This window comes from Myxine glutinosa, chromosome 8, assembly GCF_964187855.1.
Source record: "Myxine glutinosa chromosome 8, kmMyxGlut1.1, whole genome shotgun sequence".
Classification (NCBI taxonomy): Eukaryota; Metazoa; Chordata; class Myxini; order Myxiniformes; family Myxinidae; genus Myxine; species Myxine glutinosa.
In genome coordinates, this window is record NC_136268.1 from 93,270,405 (window position 1) to 93,293,405 (window position 23,001).

At 46.6% G+C, this 23,001-nt stretch overlaps 1 protein-coding gene across 3 annotated transcripts in view; it reads right to left on the reverse strand.

Annotated features, from left to right (window-relative positions):
• ZZZ3 (zinc finger ZZ-type containing 3) overlaps positions 1-23,001 on the reverse strand; it is a 157,294-nt gene that overhangs the window by 68,665 nt on the left and 65,628 nt on the right. For all 3 annotated transcript variants that reach the window (XM_068124854.2, XM_068124852.2, XM_068124851.2), the window contains exons 4-5: positions 10,599-10,746; positions 10,238-10,383 (exon numbers count right to left, since the gene is read on the reverse strand). In XM_068124854.2, the coding sequence (XP_067980955.2) occupies positions 10,238-10,383; positions 10,599-10,746 (294 nt within the window). The remainder of the gene's footprint in view (positions 1-10,237; positions 10,384-10,598; positions 10,747-23,001) is intronic.

The following is a 23,001-nucleotide window of genomic DNA, read 5'->3' on the forward strand; positions in this document are numbered from 1 at the left end:
GTGTCTCCTGCTCCTTCCATTTCCCTGTATATAACCTTGACTGCTCTTTTTGCTTTGGCTTGTGTAAATAATTAATAAATCCTGTTATTCCTCCGTACTTCTTCTTCTTCTTCATTCTCGTTCGGTCGCTTTAGTGGTTTCAATATTGAGTGTACGTGGCGCGATTCGGCCAACGTTCAGGATCGGGTTTAGTGAAGGATAATGACTCGAACTTCGGGTTGCTAAAAACCGCTCGGCAACTAGACAATCCAAACCGGGGTTCGAGCGGTACTTGTCTCCCTAGTCTGCGGAGGGATGGATAAAGGTATTCGGGATAAACCCTGGACCCATAACCCTGATCCGTTCCATCCCGCGGGATAGCGTTACAAGTGCCAGGAGCGGCGACGGCCAGGTAACGGACAAGGGGTTAACCCCCCTTGCTAACGGGAGAACCGTCATTCCGTATCCGTAACAATATATATATATATATATATATATATATATATATATATATATATATATATATATATATATATATATATATATATATATATATATATATAATATTAATAATAATAATAATACATTTATTTCATATCGCGCTTTTCAAGAAGCCCAAAGACGCTTTGACAGAGTACAAAAAACAAGTGCAAAAAGACATAAATAAATAGGTAAATAATCAAAGCAAAAGGAAGGAGAAGGAGAAGAGATAGTCAGGGATTAAATGCTGTGGGTTAAATGTTAAATGCAGTGTTGAACAGGTGGGTCTTGAGTGATGTTTTGAATGTGGTGAGTGAGGAGGAGTCTCTGATGGTGTGAGGTAGTGAGTTCCAGAGGGTGGGAGCAACGATGGAGAAGGCCCTGTCCCCCCAGGATCTGAATTTGGTCTGGATCGGGGGGGACACGCGGTTGGCGCCAGCAGAGCGGAGGTTCTGGGTGGGAGTGTGTCTGGAGAGGAGGTCAGTCAGGTAGGATGGGGCCAGGTTATGGAGGGCTTTGTAGGTCAAGAGGAGGATTTTGTACTGGATTCTCTGGGGGATGGGGAGCCAGTGAAGCTTATAAAGGACGGGGGTGATGTGGTCACGGGTCCGGGAATGGGTGAGTAGACGGACAGCGGAGTTCTGAATGTATTGGAGTTTATTGATGATTATTGAGGGTGAACCATAGAGGAGGCTGTTGCAGTAGTCCAGACGGGAGGTGATGAAGGCGTGGATGAGGGTTTCTGCAGCCGTGGAGGAGAGGGATGGACGGAGACGGGTGATGTTTTTCAGGTGAAAGAAGGCTGTCTTTGTGATTTGTTTAGTGTATTTGTCGAAGGAGAGGGTTTGATCAAAGATGATGCCAAGATTCCGGATGTGAGGGGAGGTGGATACTGGGAAACCGTCAATGTTGAGGGCGAAGTTATGGGTGGATTTGGTGAGCGTTTTTGGGCCAATGATGATTATTTCAGATTTATCATAGTTAAGTTTGAGGAAGTTGATTTGAAGCCAGGATTTTATTTCAGTGATGCAGTTTGTCAGGATAGAGTGGGTGGCAGTGGAGAATTACTTGGTGGAGATGAAAAGCTGGATGTCATCGGGGAAGCAGTGGAATTAGAGACCATGACGGCGGATTAAGTGACCAAGTGGGGACAGGTACAGGTTGAAGAGGAGGGGGCCGAGAACTGAACCTTGGGGGACACCTTGGGGGAGGGTAGCAGTGGGGGATTTGCAGTTATTGATGGAGATGAACTGGCGTCTGTCAGAGAGGTAAGATTTGATCCAAGAGAGGGCAGTGCCGGTAATGTTAAAGGTGGTTTCAAGTCGGGTGAGGAGGATGGTGTGATTGATGGTGTCAAAGGCGGCGCTGAGGTCGAGGAGGATGAGAATGTTGAGGTTGCCAGCGTCAGAGGAGAGGAGAAGGTCGTTGGTGATTTTGAGGAGAGCAGTTTCAGTACTGTGGTTGGAGCGGAATCTGGATTGGAATGTTTCATACAGGTTATTGGCAGAGAGGTGATGTTTGAGTTGAGTGGCTACAGCACGTTCCAAAACTTTTGACAGAAAGGGTAGGTTGGAGATGGGTCTGAAGTTATTTAGGGTGTCAGGGTTGAGTCCAGGTTTTTTCAGAATGGGGGTAACAGCAACAATTTTGAGGGATGGTGGGACGATGCCTGTAGACAGGGAGGAGTTTATTGTTGCAGTGATAAGTGGAGAGAGAGCAGGAAGGGAGGCCTTGACAAAGCTGGAGGGGATGGGGTCCAGAGTGCAGGTGGCAGTTTTCATTCCTATGAGTTCAGAGAGGTCAGTAGGGGAGACTGGGGAGAATTGAGACAGGGGTTGGCAGGATAAGGGGGGGCAGGTGGTTTGAGGGGGAGCAGGTGCGGTGGTGGTTAAGCTGTTGTAGATGTTGTCAATTTTGCTTTGGAAGAATGAAAGGAAGGAGATGCAGTTGTCTACTGTGAATGACTGGGTGGTGGTGTCCAGGGGGCTGAGGAGTTTGTTTATTGTAGAGAAGAGTGCTTTTGGGTTTCCGGAGCCAGAGTGGATAATTTGAGAGTAGTAGGCGGAGCGGGCGCGGGAGAGGGCATCTTTGTCGTGCTGCAGGTGGTCCTTGTAGGCTTGGGAGTGAATTGTGAGACCTGTTTTATTGCGGAGTCTTTCAAGTTGGCGAGCACGAGTTTTCATCAGGCGGAGTTCAGGGGTAAACCAGGGAGCAGAAAGGGTGAAAGAAACTGTTTTGGTTTTTATAGGCGCAAGCTGGTCGAGGCAGAAGGAGAGAGTGTGGTTGTAGTAGTCAGTGAGGTCAGAAGGGGTGTGGAGGTCAACGAAGGGAGAAGTGGACATTTTTTCAGAGAGGGTGGATGAGAATGAGGGAGGTGAAAGAGAGTTTAGCTTACGGAAGTTGATAATGCGATAATGCCTTGGTGCTGGGGTGGGGATGTTGATGGTCATAGTGATGGCTAAGTGGTCAGAGAGGGTGAGGTCGGAGCTAGTGAGATGGTGCAAAATTAGTCCAGTAGAGCAGACAAGGTCGAGAATGTGACCACGATTATGGGTAGGAAAGTTGACATGTTGAGTGAGGTTAAAGCAAGTGAGTAAATCAGTGAAGTCAGTGGTTATTGTGGAGTCAGTGGAGTCCATGTGGATATTGAAATCACCCAGGAGGATTGAGGGGGAGAAGGAACAGAGCTGGGTCAGAAAGTAAGAGAAGTCAGACAGGAATGATGGGTGTGGTTTGGGAGGGTGGTAGACGACTGCCATGACTGACTGTGTGTGACCAGAGAGTTTAAAAGCCAGGTGTTCAAATGATGGAGCAGATGAGATGGAGATGAGGCTGGTCTTGATGTCCTGTCGGTGAATTACGGCAATTCCACCACCTCGGCCCTCCGAGCGTGGTTTATTGATGTATGAATATCCATTGGGTGTAGTGAGGTTGAGTGAGAAGTAGTCCAGAGGTTGTTGCCAGGTTTCAGTGAGACAGAGAAAGTCCAGTTTATTGTCCAGAATGTAGTCGTTCAGGATGTGGCTTTTGTTGTTGAGGGACTGGGTATTGAACAGAGTGAGCTTCATGTTGCTTTGTACGGTGGGGATGAACTCGGGCGATTTTGCCAGGGTTTGCAGACAGGAGGCGCGATCGTGTGCGTTGCTGTGATGACGTAGTCGATGAGTGGGAGTGCGCTGAGCTGACCAGAGTACGGGAATGGAGTGCCCTGTTTGTAAGTAAACAAACTTGCGACCGGAGCCTCTATGAATGTATCTGGGTCGTCGCAGGAGTCCGTGGTATTTGATTGCAGAGATGCATGATGGGGTGGAGTGAGTGTTGAGCAGAAGAAGCCTTGCGGCGGAGTACCTTAGAGCCATGCCAGGCAGGAGCGAAGGGGACGAGGACGAGGCCAAGGCCGAGGAGGACGAGCAGGCCTTGCCAGTGCGGGACGTGCAGGACGTGAAGGCCAAGGACGTGCAGGCCGGGCTCAACGACCGCAGCAGCAAACCAAGACAGCAAAGGCCGCAGCGGCAAACGACCGCAGCCGCAAACCGAGACAGCAAAGGACGCAGCGGCAAATGACCGCAGCCGCAAACCAAGACAGCAAAGGCCGCAGTGGCAAACGACCGCAGCCGCAAACCAAGACAGCAAAGGCCGCAGGCGGCAAACCGGGCGTCTTGCTCACCCCGGCCTCGTGGTGTTCCAGCAGCAAACCGTCCTCGTCCACGCGCAACCGCAGCCGCAAACAAGACAGCAAAGGGTAGGAGAGGCGTAAGACACCCCGAGAGCGGGCCTGAGGCAACGGTGGAAGAGCCGGGCAGGCAAAGCCGGGACCGAGCAGAGAGCAGACCCAACGGCCAAAAAGCCGCCACGACCACCAGAAAAGCAGACTATATACAATGACCCAGTCGGAGAAGCGGCGAACAAATAACGCCAGCGTCTTCTCGCAGACCGGACCGGAAGATATATATCTATATATATATCTATATATATATCTATATATTTATATATATATATATATATATATATATATATATATATATATATATATATATATATATATTTGCGGATTCGGGGGTCGGTGCTCCCCTTATCAAGGGGGGGTTAATCCCTCGTCTTTTAAGCTGGCCGTCCCCCAATCCTGGAAATAATGACGCTCCTCCCGGTCGGTCTTGGGTAGGGTGATTGGTCAATTTGGCGTCCCAAATACCTAATTACCAACACCGACCACGAGCAGGGAAATAACTCCCGCTCGAACCGCGGCGCGGATAGGATGGTCAATTGCCAAGCGGTTAGCAATCTGCGGCCCGAGCCATTAACAAAGACTAACCCGATCCGGAGCGGTTCCGAAATCGTGCCACAGGTACTCAATTGAGAAAAGACGGAGGCGATCGAATAAGAGGAAACCAGGGTAAGGGAAGAACAAAGAGTGGGTTTATTAATTATGGACAAAACCAAAAGAAGAGGAAACAAAAGGAGTATACAAGAAGAAGAAGAAACAAAAGGACACAGGGCAAGCTTACCTTAACAGTCTTACTTATCACGACCCCAGGACAAACAGACAGACTTACACGGGATGGTAGCTGGTAGGGGAGGAAGGTCCAGGCAGATGGGTCCAGGCAGATCGACCCCGTCCAGGCTCCGGGTCCGCGGGCGAAAAACGGCAGGCAGCTTCGCGTGTCGTTGGCGCGCGACCGGACCTTACATATGCGAGGGGCTCGAATGCTGCGTACGTATAGCGTGCCGAACGCTCTCTCTCTCCCGATCAATCAAGGTCCGTATCAAACGGCAGTTCATATCAAACAATGGTTACCTGCGCAGTTGGTTGAAACAAGCGCGCCTCCGCGCTGTCCTCTGGATAACGTTACAATCAGACGTCTCCGCGCAGTTCCCTCCATAGCAACGGTCCCCTGCGCAGTTCTCTCATCATCAGCTGTCCCCGCGCAGTCCGTAAAGCAGTCCTCGCGCTTGCGCTTATATAACGCGCTTTGAAATCAATGCGCGCTTCATAGAGACACGCCCGCCAGTGAGCTCACCTCAGCCCTGGTTGGATAGCGAGGGCTCACCGGCTCCGCCCTTGATGGCTCATTGACAGGGCCACGCCTCGTTCTTGGCGCTCCGCCCCTTTCTTCTCCAAGCTTGACCGCGTGCGTAATGGCGTTTGGAGCGAGGCAGCGAACGCTGCTGGGCGAGCAGAGGCGCGTAACACAATTTGGAGAGAGAGACTGGCAAAATGGATGGAATGGGGCCTATCTTATTTAATTAATGCAACGCAGATTCAACTATTGGGAACACAGCCTGGTAGCCAGTCCAGGCAGATGGGTCCAGGCAGATCGACCCCGTCCAGGCTCCGGGTCCGCGGGCGAAAAACGGCAGGCAGATTCGCGTGTCGTTACACATATTAAGGAAATAACAAAGTCCTATGGTGTCCTACGTGTTGCTGTGGCCTAACTATGGGTGCGACCTTTGACCTTATTAAATGATGGGATATTTACAAGAGTTATTATTTATTTACAAAGTGAGGGTTCTAAAACCGCAACAATATATATTGTTGCGGATTTGAGAATCCTGTGTTTGTAAATATCACCCTCTGTAAATAATGTAATCGTAATCCTTGTAAATACCTCCAATTGTGTAAAGATCAAAGGTCGTCCTTTTAGTTAGTCCATCGCACACACGTAGAGAACGATAGAACCTCTCTATAGTTATTTCTTTATTATGTGTATTAGTTTAAGGCTCTGTTTCCCATTAATTGACTCTGCATTGCATCAAATGAAATAAGATAGGTCCCCTTCAAGGATTGCATTTCCCAGCCAAACTCTCCCTCTCTGTGCAAAACCGCTTGACAAGCGTGGGGTGCGCGCCCTCTCAACTGGCCCTGGTTTGGAAGCGGCGTTCGCCGCCATTGTGAATATGTGCTCCGTGCTCTGTTTGGACAAGAAGGGCGGGGTCGCCGAGAAGAGACAAGCCCATGGCGCGCCACGGGGGCGGGGCTGTCAGCTCCATACCCAAATAAGGTAACAAGACCGTGGCATTGCCATATAAGGCCTCCAAAAGCCCATGGCGCGCCACGGGGGCAGGGCTGTTCAGCTCCATGCCCAAGTAAGGCTACAAGCCCGTGGCTCGCCACAGGGCGCCTGGCTGTTCAGCTCCATACCCAAATAAGGTAACAAGACCGTGGCATTGCCATATAAGGCCACAAAACAGAGCACGGGGGCGGTACCCAAACGGCCGAGGGCGTGCCACGCTCCGCTAGAGATAGGCGTGCGACAATCGCGCAAGGAGGGTACATGCTACTGGGCTGGTACGAGAAGCTGGTACGTGCTGCTGAACTGGTACGAGAGCGGAGTGCGTGCTGCTGAGCTGGGTTCGAGGTACTGGAGAGGAGAATCCCAGAGTTACCGACAGAGAGAGAGAGTCGTGGGTCGGCACGGAACCTCGCCAGATGAACGAACCTCCTGCCATTCCTGTCATCATCCCTGTGTAAGTCTGACTGTCGTCTGTCTGTCTGTGTTGTCTGGGGTATAAGTTAAGCCTGTATAGATAAGCTAGAAATTGCTCTGTGTCCTTCTGCTCCTTCCATTTTCTGTATATTACTTTGATTGCTTTTCTTCCTTTAGTCTTGTGTAAATAATAATAAATCCTGTTATTTCCTACCTTCGTCTTCTTCTTCATGCTCGTCCGATCGTCTTTGTGATTTCCCCATTGAATACCTGTGGCACGATTTGGCCGACGCATATGAATCGGGTTTAGTATTTGTTAATGGCTCGAACGTCGTGTTGCTAAGACCGCTCGGCAACGAGAACATCCAAAAACCGGGGTTCGAGCGGTACTTGTCTCCCTGTTCTGCGGAGGGACGGATAAAGGTATTCGGGATAAACCCTGGACCCATAACCCTGATCCGTTCCATCCCGCGGGAGAGTGTTACAAGTACCAGGAGCGGAGACGGTCAGCTTAACAAGACAAGGGGCTAACCACCTCTTGCTAAGGGGGAGAGCCGTACTCCGTATCCGTAACAATATATATATATACACACACACACACTAACTCTCACACACACACACACACACACACACACACACACACACACACACACACACACACACACACACACACACCACTTCAACTGCATATAAGGACTGAAAGGATGACCTACAGGAATGCACGTTTGCCTCAAAAAGCTGTCTTGCCTGGGTTTGAATCCTGCCCCAGCTATAAACTGTCATCCTGGTGTTTCACAGGCAGGTTGATTCATCAATGTGTGCGTCGTCCCTCGGATGGACATTAATTAGTTCAAGGTAGGTTGTTCAGGCATGGACGTAGGGATGCACATAATCCTGAGCAATATCGCTCCTTTTTGGATCAATGCACAGAGGTACGACAAGCAGCTGTCGTTCGTCCCAGGCTGATCAGCTTGTTGAATGACTTCATGGAATATTGTGCGAAGTCTGGGGGAGAAGTCAGTGCAGAATACTGTGCAGCCTGCTTGACGATCACAGTCTCAACACCGCTGAAGTGCTGGACTAAAATGACTGTTGACTGCTTTGTTCAGTGTCCCTGCACGATATCAATCCTCTCCCTCATTGGCTGGAATGGTCTGGAAGGGACCAAGTTTAAATCTCATTGGTCATCGTCTTGGCCTTCCACCTCAAAACCGTTGGTTGGGGCAAATCCAATTACCTTTCAAAGTTAATTTGACACGGTGCGAGTAGAGAGAAATTAATGGAACACGGTGACCAATCAAAGAGGGTTTTTCATTTGAGGAGGATGAACAGGGTGGATGAAGATGAGTTGGAGGGTGGGGGCAGAGCAGAGCAAAAGCACTGTGAGATGTGAGACTTTCACATAGCTCTGCCCACTCTGACTTTGAGCACTTGATATGACAATGGCAGCTATGAATAGTTCAGTGTCCAACTTTGGATAAAACCTCCTGAAGATTATTACCAGACAGTGCAAGATCAGAATTATTACACTTGAGAGTATCGTCAAGAGATTTGAGTTTCAAGGACAGATGTAACTATGTTGATTCAAGTGGGAAGGCCTGGCAATCAGTATGAACATGGAAGAAGCTACTGGTACATCACAAATATACCATTTTCATACAAAAAAAGAAAAAGGTTTTTCTCTTGACCATAAAGCAAAACGACGCAGATTGTTTTATTACACCACGTCGTTGGTATTGTTGTACGTTCCTCAGGGTTGGATATCTTCGCAATCTTCCAATGCATTAGCGAAGGAGAGCATGGCAGAAGGAACGGGTGAAGAAGAGTTATGTGGAAGGAAGAATGCACTTGAAAGTAGTCCAGAGGCCATTAGTAAAGGTTGCACCGTAACACAGTGAAGCATTCCGATAAAAATAAAATAAATAATAATTTCCAACAAGCTGACGTGTTGGAGAAACAGATAATGGATGAAATGGCATTTACCAATGGAGGAAACAATGAAATTCCTATTGAGTAACCTTTATTACTTTATTAAAATCTCAAACTAATCGATGTACATGCATGGAAGGTTGAAAAAGGGTTTGTAGTGCAGATCTAAAGATTTGACTTGCAATAAATTGGCTTCTTTATGCCAGAGCATGAATACTGTTCTGTCACCAGCGATTAAGATCGCTGGATGACGAATAGCCAAACGTTTTTACTCCCAAGGCGGCAGGCCGAAAATGGCGGTTCTGACGCGCGCGAGATGAAAGGCTGCGAGATGTTTATCAGACGAAATACATGGGTTTATTCCCGAACCCAACACTATGCAAACAAGACAAGGAAAATTCAACAATAATGATTTTAATGTAAATAAAGGAAGGAATGAAAATATCGAAATAAAAGCTGAGGTAAATTAATTTCCTAACGTGAGGATCCGCCACACAGATTCACAACACACAACAGGGGAATGATAAAATAAAATGTCCTTTTCGTGCCGGCACTTAACTTTGGCCTTAAAATGACACCTTTTTAAAGAGGTTGGTGGCCGTTGAAGCTCGATGCCCAAAGCCTCCCTCGCAGGAAGCTCAACATGGTGGCAGTGCCTCGCGTCGAAGGCTCTCGCTATCGAGCCTGTAGTAAGCTCGCGAGGACGGCCCCCTTCCTCCGCCTGGACTAGCCCAACACGGCCTTCAGCTTCCTGGTGAGTCCAACAGTCGAAACCTCTCTCAAAAGCTGCAGACGCCGCCAAGAGCTCCTCGTCCAAGACGCGCACAAAACTCGGTCAGCACCAATCGAAAAAAGCTGGCGCAGCTTTCTTGTTCAAAAGCCCAGAGAGACCCGCGTCCCCAGAAGCTTCTCGATGACGTCACACCGACCAATGGCGAACCTCTTCTCCAAATCACCTCATCATCAGCCAATGTCAACTGGGGCAATCATGACCTTCAGTTCAGGGTTACCTTTTTCATTATTAGTTCCATTGGGGGGCGGGGCTTGCCCCGACCAGCTCTGCTGGGTTCTTGCCAGCGTGGTAAATGTTGTTTAAAGGAGGTTTTCATGGCCGGCCTTGTCAGCAAAACGTAAAGGAAAAGTTACAGAGGGAAAATCACGTACTGGGGAAAATTAGCCTTAATCCCTATAGCTAATTAGCACTGCTTCACCTCCCCGTGTGAAGACACATTATGCTACAGTTTCCTTATGCTACAGTTTTTCTCTACATATTACATCGAGATTTCTTCGACGCGTCCACGGTCCATGCTATAATTATACAGTCCTACTTTCCCAATGGTATCCTTTCACCTACCCCCATAAACGTAACAATATGAAGGAATTAAAAATAGAATGACAATTGCAGCAAGTGGGTACACACAAACCTGCACTCTTCCGCTAGTCGAGGTGCATGGGCCATCACTGCCAGGAAGTTCTGGTGCAGATTCTGTTTCCTTATCAGAATGCAGCTCTGACCCGGTCTCCTTTACTGTCCTCAACTCTTGTGGACTCTCTGGCCTCACGGGATAGCCTATTCAAAAAAACACATTTAGATGATCACCATTGCATATGTGCACTCCAGTATGACAATATAATTAATCCTAGTGACTTTTCATCTCAACAGTTTACCATAACCAAAGAAGACCATGCAAAGCTTTCTGCTAAAACCTCATCACAACCCTTTTAATTATTTTTTTAAGAACAGCCTTCACATAGTAACAATGCAATGAAGTTGGTTAGCCTTACCTCGGTCAAAACTGAGCTTGAGACGGCGAGTGCAAGGTTTGGGGCCAGTTTCAAGCTGTTGCAAGCAGGCCAAACCAGATGTATACTGCTCCCAGTTTATGGTTGGCAAACAAACCACCCGCTGTGGTACTGGTAAACCCAGTGGTTCCTGAGGATGGGTGCAGCAAGCCAAGAGTTTTACCTTCAAGATGTTACTTCTGTATAAGCAAAAAAGTATCAATTTCAAATTGCCTTTCATTTGGAAAACAACTAGGCAGAGTGTCAGATAAATTGGTTGTATATAACCACATTAGGGGATGTAAAGATAAAAAGGAAAATGTGTTTTGAAAGTGCTAGGAGAGAATAGAGATGCTTCCACTTCACACCATTTTGATGTATATGGCTGCTGGAGAACAGGATAGGGCAATTCCATTTCATGAGGACCACTGAGGTCCCAAATTGTTAGTTTTGGGGAAGGCAATGCCACAATCGAGCCACTCCACTATTGAGCCAGGAAAGACCATCCGCGTCAACTATAAAGTCATGGTACGTGCCATGGTTTCCTCTGGCAGAGAGATTAATTTGATGGCATTTGCGGCCCGGCAGAGATGGCTTAGCATAGAGTCTTTTAGAGGGGCACGATAGGTATAGGGTAGAGGGATTAGTGGTGTCGGTAGGGATAGGATAGGTAGGTTAGGGCCGAAGCCAGCCGTCCTACCTGCGGCCACCAGCACGCACCTGCCACCACCGACAGCAGCTTTTTTTGTATTCAAAGTAGAGGTTCGTATAAGAGCTAACACATAGAACATATAATAAAGGGAGCGGGAGACAAGAGGGGCAGAGAGAGGGGAACACAACACCAGAAGAGAGAACAAGGACATCAGGGGATCTATGGAAGCGACATGGCTGGGGCAGGGTACATGGGATAAACAAGATGGACACTACAAGGACTTTCAGGAAAGAAAACGGAATTTGAAGGAGGTAGATTTGGGGTGGATTAACGGGGGTAGAAAACATCAAGGTTTTGGATGGGGGAAGATAAGAGATGGTGGTGAACAGCTGTTTTAAAGACCTGGAGGGAGGAGTGGGATTGAAGAGAGTGAGGGAGTTTGTTCCAGAGGCGGGAGAAAAGAGGAATGAAAGAGTGAAGGTGAGCAGAGAGTCTTGATTTTGGCAGTTTAACCAAAAGAGGATTGCTGGCAGATCTTGTGCGACCTGTAGGAATATTTGGGGGACAGAGCACAGACACAGCAGAGGGCAGGGCCGGGTTGACAATGGCTCCAATGGTGCCTCGGTGCCAGAGCCACAATCAGAAGGGGGGCATAATGACCAATATAGATTTTTTTTAGGTAGAGGGGAGAGCAGGGCACCACAATTCCCTTAGTAAAACTCCCTTCACATACAGTCATGTGAAAAAGTAAGTACACCCCATGTAAAGTTTTGACTTTTTCAACATATTTCAACATACAGCTATTTGATCTTCATTTCAATAATATTGATAGATAAAGGTGATATAATATAACAAATATCATGAAACATTTACATTTTGTAGTCCATTGTATAACTTAAATAAACATAAATGCAAATTTCGCATGTGGAAAAAGTAAGTACACCCCTACATTTATCACGACTTCAAAAACCTAAAATTTGAATCAGGTGCACCAGCTCAGGTGCAAATGATTAGAACATCGTCAGAGAGGATCTTGGAGGAACCTGTCTTATTTAAACCTCAGACATTTAGTTTGGTTTGCTCTTTGTTGTTGAAGTGTGCGGCGTCACCATGCCTAGATCAAAAGAGCTCTCTGAGGCCTTGAGAAAAGGTTATAGATGCCTACGAGTCTGGGCAGGGATTTAAAAAGATCTCCAAACAATTTGAAATCAATCATTCGACTGTCCGGAAGATCATCCACAAGTGGAGAAGATTCCAAACAACTGCCAACTTGTTCAGGCCAGGCCGACCCAGCAAGTTCAGCCCGAGAGCAGACCGCAAGATGCTGAAAGAAGTCTTGAAGAACCCCAGAATGTCATCACGGAACCTACAGGTAGCTCTTGCCACTGTTGATGTCAAAGTGCACGAGTCTACCATTAGAAAGAGGCTGCACAAATTTGATCTACATGGGAGGTGTGCCAGGAGGAAACCTTTGCTGTCCAGAAAGAACATCAGGGCAAGAATAAAGTTTGCCAATGAACACCTCGGCAAAGACCAGCACTTCTGGAACAATGTGCTCTGGACAGATGAGTCAAAGGTAGAGCTATTTGGCCACAGTACCAGAAGACATGTTTGGCGAAAACCAAAGACAGCATTTGACCACAAGAACCTGATATCAACTGTAAAGTATGGTGGTGGAAATATTATGGTTTGGGGCAGCTTTGCTGCATCAGGGCCTGGGTAGCTCACCATCATAGAATCCACTATGAATTCTTCATTGTACCAGAGGGTGCTTGAGGATAATGTGAGGCCATCTGTCAGAATGTTGAAGCTCAACCGAAGGTGGACCTTGCAACATGACAATGACCCTAAACATACCAGTAAATCCACCAAGGAATCGCTGAAAAGAAAGAAATGGAGGGTTCTGGAATGGCCAAGTCAAAGCCCGGATCTAAATCCCATCGAGATGTTGTAGGGGGATTTGAAACGAGCTGTGCATGCAAGAAACCCCTCAAACATCGCACAGCTGAAAGAATCCTGCATGGAGGAGTAGGCAAAAATTTCTCCCAGTCGATGTCAGAGACTGGTAGACAGTTATAAGAAACGCCTACTTGAGGTTGTTTCTGCCAAAGGGGGCAATACCACCTATTAGAGCCAAAGGTGTACTTACTTTTTCCACATGCGAAATTTGCATTTATGTTTATTTAAATTATACAATGGACAACAAAATGTAAATGTTTCATGATATTTGTTATATTATATCACCCTTATCTGTCAATATTGTTGAAATGAAGATCAAATAGCTGTATGTTGAAATATGTTGAAAAAGTCAAATTTTTACATGGGGTGTACTTACTTTTTCACGTGACTGTAGACGTCTCTAGTGTATGATCACCTCCTGGCAAGTCGATAAATTACTATAGTCATTAGCACTTGCCTTTTGGTTTTGCAAGATTACACTTATTTTTTTGATTTAAGACTTCTTAAGTTGTACAATACAATACTTAAGTTGTACAATATTGTACAATACTTAAGTTGTACAATAGATGCAACAGAAAACTTGGGTCTGTCAATTTAAACCGACAGTGTAAGAAGTCAGGCTAATTATAAAGTAATCAATTTATTGATCATCTCTGGACATAGAAAATGAGCATGCATTTTTTTATAATGGTGTTGCATGGGGCACCTTGAACTTGCAATTGTGGGGCAGGTCGAACCAGGGTTCAAAGTGCCCCACCATAAAGATATGTATATTTCTTACCACGAAGATATTTTTTTGGAATGGTTCCCCAAATGGGGGCCCACAAATTTGTTTGGCGCCAGGGCCACAAAAGGTTAATCCGGCCCTGACAGGGTATGCAAGGCTGGAGAGGAGTAGAAGATAGAAAGACTGCCAACCTGCCTGCGGTGAGAGAGTAAAAGGCCCTCAGAATCAGCTTCATCGCAGGAGATACCAATTAAATCCTGAAAGCCTTGGTTTCTACAGCGCGAGGACGAGATAGGTGTGAGGCAGGAGCACCAGCCCAGAGGGGAGAGCAGTACTCCATCAAGCTGCAGATGAAAGCTTTGTATGTGGTAAGGAGCTCAGTAGGGACGGGACCTCCGTAACGATATATATATAATTTTAACAAGTGTGTATGTATGTACAGTGCCTTCAGAAAGTATTGTGTTCACTGCCGGGATTAACACCCCTGGGTTGACGGATGACCAATCGAGCTTTAACTCCGAGGCATACACAAACTATGGCGGAGTTATCTCTTCTGCACGCGCGAGGGTGGAGGGTGACGAGGCTTACCTGCACGGGTTTCACCTGGCATTCTCAAACCCACAACAATTAAACAAGACAGACAATAAATTAAAATTCAGCAAGTAATAGGTTTAATATAAATAAATGCCAGGGAACAAGAAATGTATGGTGTAATCTAATTCCAAGTTGTAGTGCCCCCATACGGCCTCGTAAAACAGACACAGGGATAAATAAATGAAAGTAATAAATGTGTGTAGTGTTTGTTTGTACTCAGCTTTGAGCGGCCCTCGAACGGGTCCCCAAATCCGTGCGCAGGAAAACACGCGTTGGCGCCAAATCCGTCTCCCCGCCAGCCGCTGACGTGAAGTGCTCAAGCTCTTGCTCCTTTCGCGTCCCATGCTCCACAAAGCACCGAGGGTCTCTCTGGCACACACGGTACGGCACACAGCCGTCACTAAGCCAGCACCACCGCGATCAAAGGAAAGGATGCGTCCGTCCCTCCACGCAGCCAGGAACAGAGAGCAATGCGACTGCTTGTATGAACACCACAAACCAAGCGCGAGACGTGCGACTGCACGCTGTGAAACCCAGCACGAAGAGTGCATGAACTGTGACCGCTTGTGACCACATCCATGAACCAAGAGAGCGAAAATGGCGGTCCTCAGCCTTTTTGTCCCTGGTGCTCGAACGTCATATGATGACGTCCGCGCGTGCTCCAATCAAAGAGTCCCATCGCATCAGTCCATCGCCCCAACCAATAATTCTTCCGGACGTGGCCTCACGGCTTCTCTCGCCAGCCCTTGTGATGACTAGGCTGGTGGCGTCAATGGTAGTGTTCCAATGTCCTCATCCGGTGGCTTTTATGGTTTATTTAGTATAGGTGCGGGGTGCATGGCTAGTGTTGCATATGTCATAAGGAACAAAGGGAAAATCACAGGCAATTTACATACAGGGAATTATTCCTTATACCCAAACTAATTAGTATAGCTCCACCTCTCGCATGGACGAATATACACTTACGGAATCTATATTATAATAGGCGAAGGTGATTCTGTCCGTCTGTCCGGGGGTGTGGCTTAGTCCGTTTGCAGAGTAGCTCCACCCATAGCTCCACCCATTCTTGGAGAGGCTTCATGTAAGCAAATATCCACCATTTTATTACCTCGAATGGCTTTGTGGCCTGTTTAGTTAGGCCCATGCTGTCTTTCTCTCTCACACAGGTTTATTTCAATTCTAATTCGATATATCATTTCATTTTTAACAGTCGCTACCATAGTGTTAGACTCGGTTGAAAAAAAACGGGAAGAGAATCCCATGAAAGTTTCGGTTTATAGAACGAAATGATTTCTCAAAGGCCTGTAAACTAAAGCCCATTCATTGATTCACCCTCACAATTTTATCTCGAATTCACCATCTGATTTAATTTTTATCGATGGTTTTAGACTCTCGGTGTCAGAAATAATTGAGAACATTCACGCACACACAGGAAATTGCCGAGATATATTTATAAAAATCGCGCCACGATGATACATGAAAATACAGCGCCTAAAATAACAGTCGGGGAAAATGTCGACATATATTAAAAATTTGCTTTTTCTTTTCCGTTAAAATATATTATTTTTACGTTTTATGACAGTCGGCACAAAAACGACATATATATCTTCGTTCTTTCTTATTTCATTCAACATTATTATCCGGAAGTAAAATATGTTTCAGGAAATTACCGAGAGATATTTCTTCGTTTTTTTTTTATTAGTTATGTGCGCATACACTTTAAATAGGTTTATTTGAAATCTTTAATTTTCACAATGTAATTTACTTGCCATTTGTCATTTGATGATTACGAGACACTTCCTCTTGAGGATCGTGACAATTCATGCGTTGCATGGAAACTTACATTTCCAAAATGAATGCGACGGTCGATGAAGAACGCAGACTTGAACAGGATGTAGCAAGAAAACGAATGAGATGGGCGAACGAGTCCGTCGACGAACGTCAATGCAGACTTGAACAGGATGTAGCAAGAACCGCACAGAGACCGCACGAGACGGGAGAACTGCACAGGATGCTGCTGCAACAACGATGAGGAGGGTTGGAGAGGAGCGAGGGGTTGGAGAGCGAGGTGCGAGGGGTTGGAGAGCGAGGAGCGAGGAGTTGAGGAGCGAGGGGTTGGAGAGCGAGGAGCGAGGCATTGGAGAGCGAGGAGCGAGGGGTTGGAGAGCGAGGAGCGAGGGGTTGGAGAGCGAGGAGCGAGGGGTTGGAGAGCGAGGAGCGAGGGGCGATTGGAGCGGAGAGTGAGGGCCGATCGGAGCGGAGAGTGAGGGCCGATTGGAGCGGAGAGTGAGGGCCGATTGGAGCGGCGAGTGAGGGCCGATTGGAGCTGAGAGGAGTGTGAGGTGTTGAAGAGGAGTGTGAGGGGTTGGAGAGGAGTGTGAGGGGTTGGAGAGCGAGGAGCGAGGGGTTGGAGAGCGAGGAGCGAGGGGTTGGAGAGCGAGGAGCTAGGGGTTGGAGAGCGAGGGGCGATTGGAGCGGAGAGTGAGGGCCGATCGGAGCGGAGAGTGAGGGCCGATTGGAGCGGCGAGTGAGGGCCGATTGGAGCTGAGAGGAGTGTGAGGTGTTGAAGAGGAGTGTGAGGGGTTGGAGAGGAGTGTGAGGGGTTGGAGAGGAGTGTGAGGGGTTGGAGAGGAGTGTGAGGGGTTGGAGAGGAGTGTGAGGTATTGGAGAGGAGTGTGAGGTATTGGAGAGGAGTGTGAGGAGGTATTGGAGAGGAGCGAGGGGTTGGAGAGTGAGGAGCGATTGGAGAGGTGAGTGAGGAGCGATTGGAGAGGAGAGTGAGGAGCGATTGTAGAGGAGTGTGAGGGATTGGAGAGAAGTGTGAGGGATTGGAGAGGAGCGAGGGGTTGGAGAGGAGCGAGGAGTTGGAGAGTGAGGAGCGATTGGAGAGGCGAGTGAGGAGCGATTGGAGAGGAGAGTGAGGAGCGATTGGAGAGGAAAGTGAGGCGCGATTGGAGAGGCAAGTGAGGAACGATTGGAGGGGAGTAGGAGGAATTGAAGAGGAGTGTGAGGGATTTGAGAGGAGTGTGAGGGATTGGAGAGGAGTGTGAGGGATTGGAGAGGAGTGTGAGGGATTGGAGAGGAGTGTGAATGGTTGGAGAGGAGTGTGAGGGGTTGGAGAGGAGTGTGAGGGGTTGGAGAGGAGTGTGAGGGGTTGGAGAGGAGTGTGAGGGGTTAGAGAGGAGTGCGAGGGGTTGGAGAGGAGTGTGAGGGGTTGGAGAGGAGTGTGCGGAGGTATTGGGGAGGAGTGTGAGGAGGTATTGGAGAAGAGTGTGAGGAGGTATTGGAGAGGAGTGTGCGGAGGTATTGGGGAGGAGTGCGAGGAGGTATTGGAGAAGAGTGTGAGGAGGTATTGGAGAGGAGTGTGAGGGAGTATTGGAGAGGAGTGCGAGGAGGTATTGGAGAGGAGTGTGAGGAGGTATTGGAGAGGAGTGTGAGGAGGTATTGGAGAGGAGTGTGAGGAGGTATTGGAGAGGAGTGTGAGGAGGTATTGGAGAGGAGTGTGAGGAGGTATTGGAGAGGAGTGTGCGGAGGTATTGGAGAGGAGTGTGAGGAGGTATTGGAGAAGAGTGTGAGGAGGTATTGGAGAGGAGTGTGAGGGGGTATTGGAGAGGAGTGTGAGGAGGAGTGGCATTGGAGAGGCGTGAGGGTGGAGAGGAGTGAGGGGTCACATATTATGTGAAATAAATAAATTGTGTTCATTACACCATTTTAACCATTTTGTAAAATTTAATGTGCAGCATCTAAATCAAGATGTCCAAATGTCACACACGTCCATGCCTGTGGGATTCCCACGGGTGACCCCACTAGTCTTACTATAATTCACTAAATGTCCGTCTGTCCGTTCGAAGGTACCGCAAAAACGGCTGAACCGATCGCAACAATATTTTGGGTGGGTAATCCTGGGACCCCCTGGAGTAAAATATGCTATATTGTTTTTCCAATTTTTCCAATTTTCCAAACACGATGGAATAATATTTACCGATATGAACAGTGATGTGGCTTTTATTTAAATCCTACAAATACTGTTTAGATTTTAATGAGAATTATGAACCTGCCGCAAATGCGGAAGTGGACAGAAGACGGCAATGCGTGGGTTTGATCATATCCCAATACAACCGTCATTCAATCGTAATGTTAAATCGTTAAATGTTAATCGTGTTAATCGTTTTGTTAAAGTATCAATTGATGATTGGAATTGAGTGAATACAATTACAATTTTGAATTCGTAATTGTGTTCTCCCAACGGTACTGAACTTCACATCAGGATTTAAATATTTGTTTATGTCACGAATGTTGTTAAAAGTTTATTTTTTATATTAATGCTATTTAATTTGTGATTGGAGTTATGCTGTTTGGAATGAAAAAAAGAGATATCGAGTTCAAGTGAATGACAGAATGCCGTGATGGTTTCTACTTTCTAAATGTGAAATTCGCGGATCGCCATATGCAGATTCGCCGTTGACTGGGTATAGAACAAACGCACCCGTTTGTTTGCGAATGGGTATGTTTTTCATGGAAGTCCTTCACAAACTTGCTGGCCATGTCTGATGTGCGACCGAAGGTGCTACAGGAATGTAGAATTTATTGGTTTCATGCTTTAGCATTTGCTGTTTCTGCATTGTCTGTTTGCTTCTGGCCTCCAACCCGTGCATAGCACGGGTACCTCACTAGTATACAGAACACACGGAGCTGACTTATTTACATCAAGGTGTTACTACACGACATTCAGAGCATGGTAATCTATACAATCTACCTGGGCTAATAAATATTCCATTGCCAACCCCTCCCCTCCCCCCCCCCCCCCCCATAAACGTAGCAGTATTCACACCCCTTGACTTTTTCACATTTTGTTATGTTACAGCTTGAATTTAACATGGATTAAATTGATATTTTTTGTCACTTACCAACACATAATAGCACATAAGGTCATAGTGGAATTCCTTTTTAGAAATTTTTACAAAATAATTGAAAATTAAATACAGAAATATCGAAATTTACACAAGTATTCAACCCCCTGAGTCAATATTTCGTAGAGATGCTTTGGCAGCGATTGGGTATGTCTACTTGGGTATGTCTGTATCAGATTTCTACATCTGGATTTGGAGAGTTTGTCCCATTCTTCCTTGCAGATTTACTCAAGCTCTGTCAAGTTGGATTGGAAGCATCGGTGAACAGCAATCTTCAAGTCTTTCCACAGATTCTCCATGGGATTCAAGTCTGGGCTTTGGCTGGGCCACTCAAGGACTGTCACGTTCTTCTTCTGAAGCCATTCCAGTGTTGCTTTGGCTCTATGCTTGGGGGCATTGTCCCGTTAGAACATAAATCGTTGCCGCTGTTGGGTGTGCCGTCATGTGCCTTTTTCTCTAGAGTGGCTTCTATCTGACCACTCTCCCATAAAGCCTAGATTTGTGAAATGCTGGAGAGACTGTTGTCCTTCCGGCAGGTTCTTCCATCTTGGCCAAGGAACTCTGTAGTTCTGTCAGAGTGATAATTGGGTTCTTGGTCACCTCCCTGACCAACGTCCTTCTTGCTCGATTGCTCAGTTTGGTCAGACGGCCAGCTCTAGGAACAGTCTGGGTAGCTCCATATTTTTTGCATTTCCTAATGATGGAGCTCACTGTGCTCTTGGGAACTTTCAACACTCTAGAAATTGTTTTATACCCTTCCCCAGATCTATGACTCCTGAAAATTATATCTCGGAGGTCTACCGGCAGTTCCTTGGACTTCATGGTAGAGTTTCTGCTCTGACAAGTAGTGTCAACAATGGGACCTTTATAGAACGGTGCATATATTTCTAAATCATGTCGAATCAATTGAATTGGCCACAGGTGGACTCCAATCAGGTTGTAAAGACATCTCAAGGATGATCAAAGGAAATTGGATGCACTTGAGCTCAATTTGGAGTGTCATAGCAAAGGGGTTGAATACTTATTGACTCGTGACATTTCAGCTTTCCATTTTCCATTAATTTGCAAAATTTCTAAATAAAAAAATACACTTTGCCATCATGGGGTATTATGGGTGGATAAGTGCAAAAAAAAGCCTCAATATAATCTATTTAAAATTCACGCTGTAACACAAGAAAATGTGAAAAAAGTCAAGGGGTGTGAATACTTTCTGAAGGCACTGTATATACAGTGCATTCAGAAAGTATTCAGACCCCTTCACATTTTTCACATTTTGTTATGTTGCAGCCTTATGCTGAAATCGTTTAAATTCATTTTTTCAATCATCAATCTACACTCAATACCCCATAATGACAAAGAGAAAAACAGGTTTTTAGAAAGTTTTGCAAATTTATTAAAAAGAAAAAACTGAAATATCACATTGACATAAATATTCAGGCCCTTTGCTATGACACTTGAAATTTAGCTCAGGTGCCTCCCATTTCTCTTGATCATCTTTCAGATATTTCTACACCTTCAATGGAGTCCACCTGTGGTAAATTAAATTGATTGGACATGATTTGGAAAGGCACACACCTGTCTATATAAGGTCTCACAGCTGACAATGCATATCAGAGCAAAAACCAAGCCATGAGGTCGAAGGAACTGCCTGCAGAGCTCAGAGACAGGATTGTGTCGAGGCACAGATCTGGGGAAGCCTACAAAAAAATTTTCTGCTGCATTGAAGTTTCCCAAGTAGTCTACTTGCCAAGCCTATAGAGCCCTCTTGTAAACCCGGAAATGTTGAGTACCCCAACGTTTTAAGTTAGAAATGTACAGTATGCGTCCCCAGCACTTAGAAACTGCCGGATGCTAACTTGCATATGTTGGGCAATTAGCAAAATTAGCATTAATAGCATTAACCCCATCAAACATAGGCCTGGGACACTGAAATTTCTGTTTCGCTCTATTGCTCCGTTTGAATGCTTCGTGTGAGCAAACTATTTGAAGGATCTGTATGAAATTTGGACATAATACACTGAGACATATGCTTGCCGTGAGTGTTCTTATAAAAATTTCCTGCGATCAAAATTTCATGTGAAAAAAGGGATGTAAAAGCCGTGGATTTTTTTTCACCCAACATTTTTTAGAGAAGAGCTGGGGAGAGCTCAACAGAGTACCGACTCTCACTGACAACCCCTCTACCTAGCCGTGACAAAGTGATGAAGAACAAGACAAACAAACGGAGACTGGGTGAGCTCCTGTGCACACACAGCATAGGAGATCACATCAAGATGGTCAGCAACGCAGACAGTATTGTCACTCATGACGAGGCTGACGTCTCCCTCATCTCATACATGTTGGATGCAGCCAGTCGCGGAGCTGAAACTGTCCGCATTCTCAGCGACGACACTGATGTTTTCGTACTCATGGTTTATTGGTGCTGGAAGGTGGGTATCACATGTAACCTGCAGATGGAGAGATGGGATGGCACTATTCTCAACATCAATTCGACAGTAGAGAATCTCGGTGAGCAGTGTCGCTCCATCCTGGCTATGCATGCTCTCTCCGGATGTGACACCACCTCCTATCCCGCGGGGAAAGGGAAGGTGTCCGCACTCAAGGCCATGAGAGTAGTACCTGGTGACCTGCTTCACTTCATCGGAGAGGAGGGAGCTACTGATTTACAGATTACAGAGGCAGTGAGTGGTTTCTTCCTGGCTCTGTACAACGAGAGGGAGTCGGCATCTCTGAACGTCGCCAGATATGACATCTACCGAAAGCGCAAAACCCCCCCAGCACTGAAGACACTGCCTCCTACAGAGCGCAACGCTCTCCTCCATGGACGGCGTGCCCATCTACAGGTGCTGCTTTGGAAAGCAGCAGACTGCCCTGACCTACCAGCTGTGGACATAACAGAGTTTGGATGGAATAAGAAGGAAGGCGAGAAGGGAGAGGAAGTCATCATGCCCATCCTGGATGCAAGCCCCGTTGCTCCTCCTGCCGTGTTGGAAATGATCAGCTGTAGCTGCAAAGCTGGGTTAAAGCCCTGTTTAACAGCAAAGTGCAGCTGCGTAGCTGCAGGCCTGGCCTGTACCAGCTACTGCTTCTGCAAAGGCTCTGATAGTACATGTTGCAACACACTCACACACTCACAGCAAGAAGAGCAATATGACAAGAATGTAGAGTCAGGAGAAGAAGATGAAGACGATGAGGATGAGTTTTATGATGATGATATGCTTTATAACAGTGCAGAGTAGTAGAAGTGCAAGACGCTCTTTCTTGATGGAAGTTTTATGTTGTGTAACTAGTGGACATATTTTTCAGCTCTGATAATTTTGGGTATACTTGTGTTTTAATTTTGAGGATATTATTTACCCATAGTCATATTATTCTAGTTTGGTATGGTACTTGCCTTTGTTACCTCTAATACCTGTGAATAAAAGTGGAGCAATAGAGCGAAACAGAAATTTCAGTGTCCCAGGCCTATGTTTGATAGGGTTAATGCTATTAATGCTAATTTTGCTAATTGCCCAACATATGCAAGTTAGCATCCGGCAGTTTCTAAGTGCTGGGGACCCATAC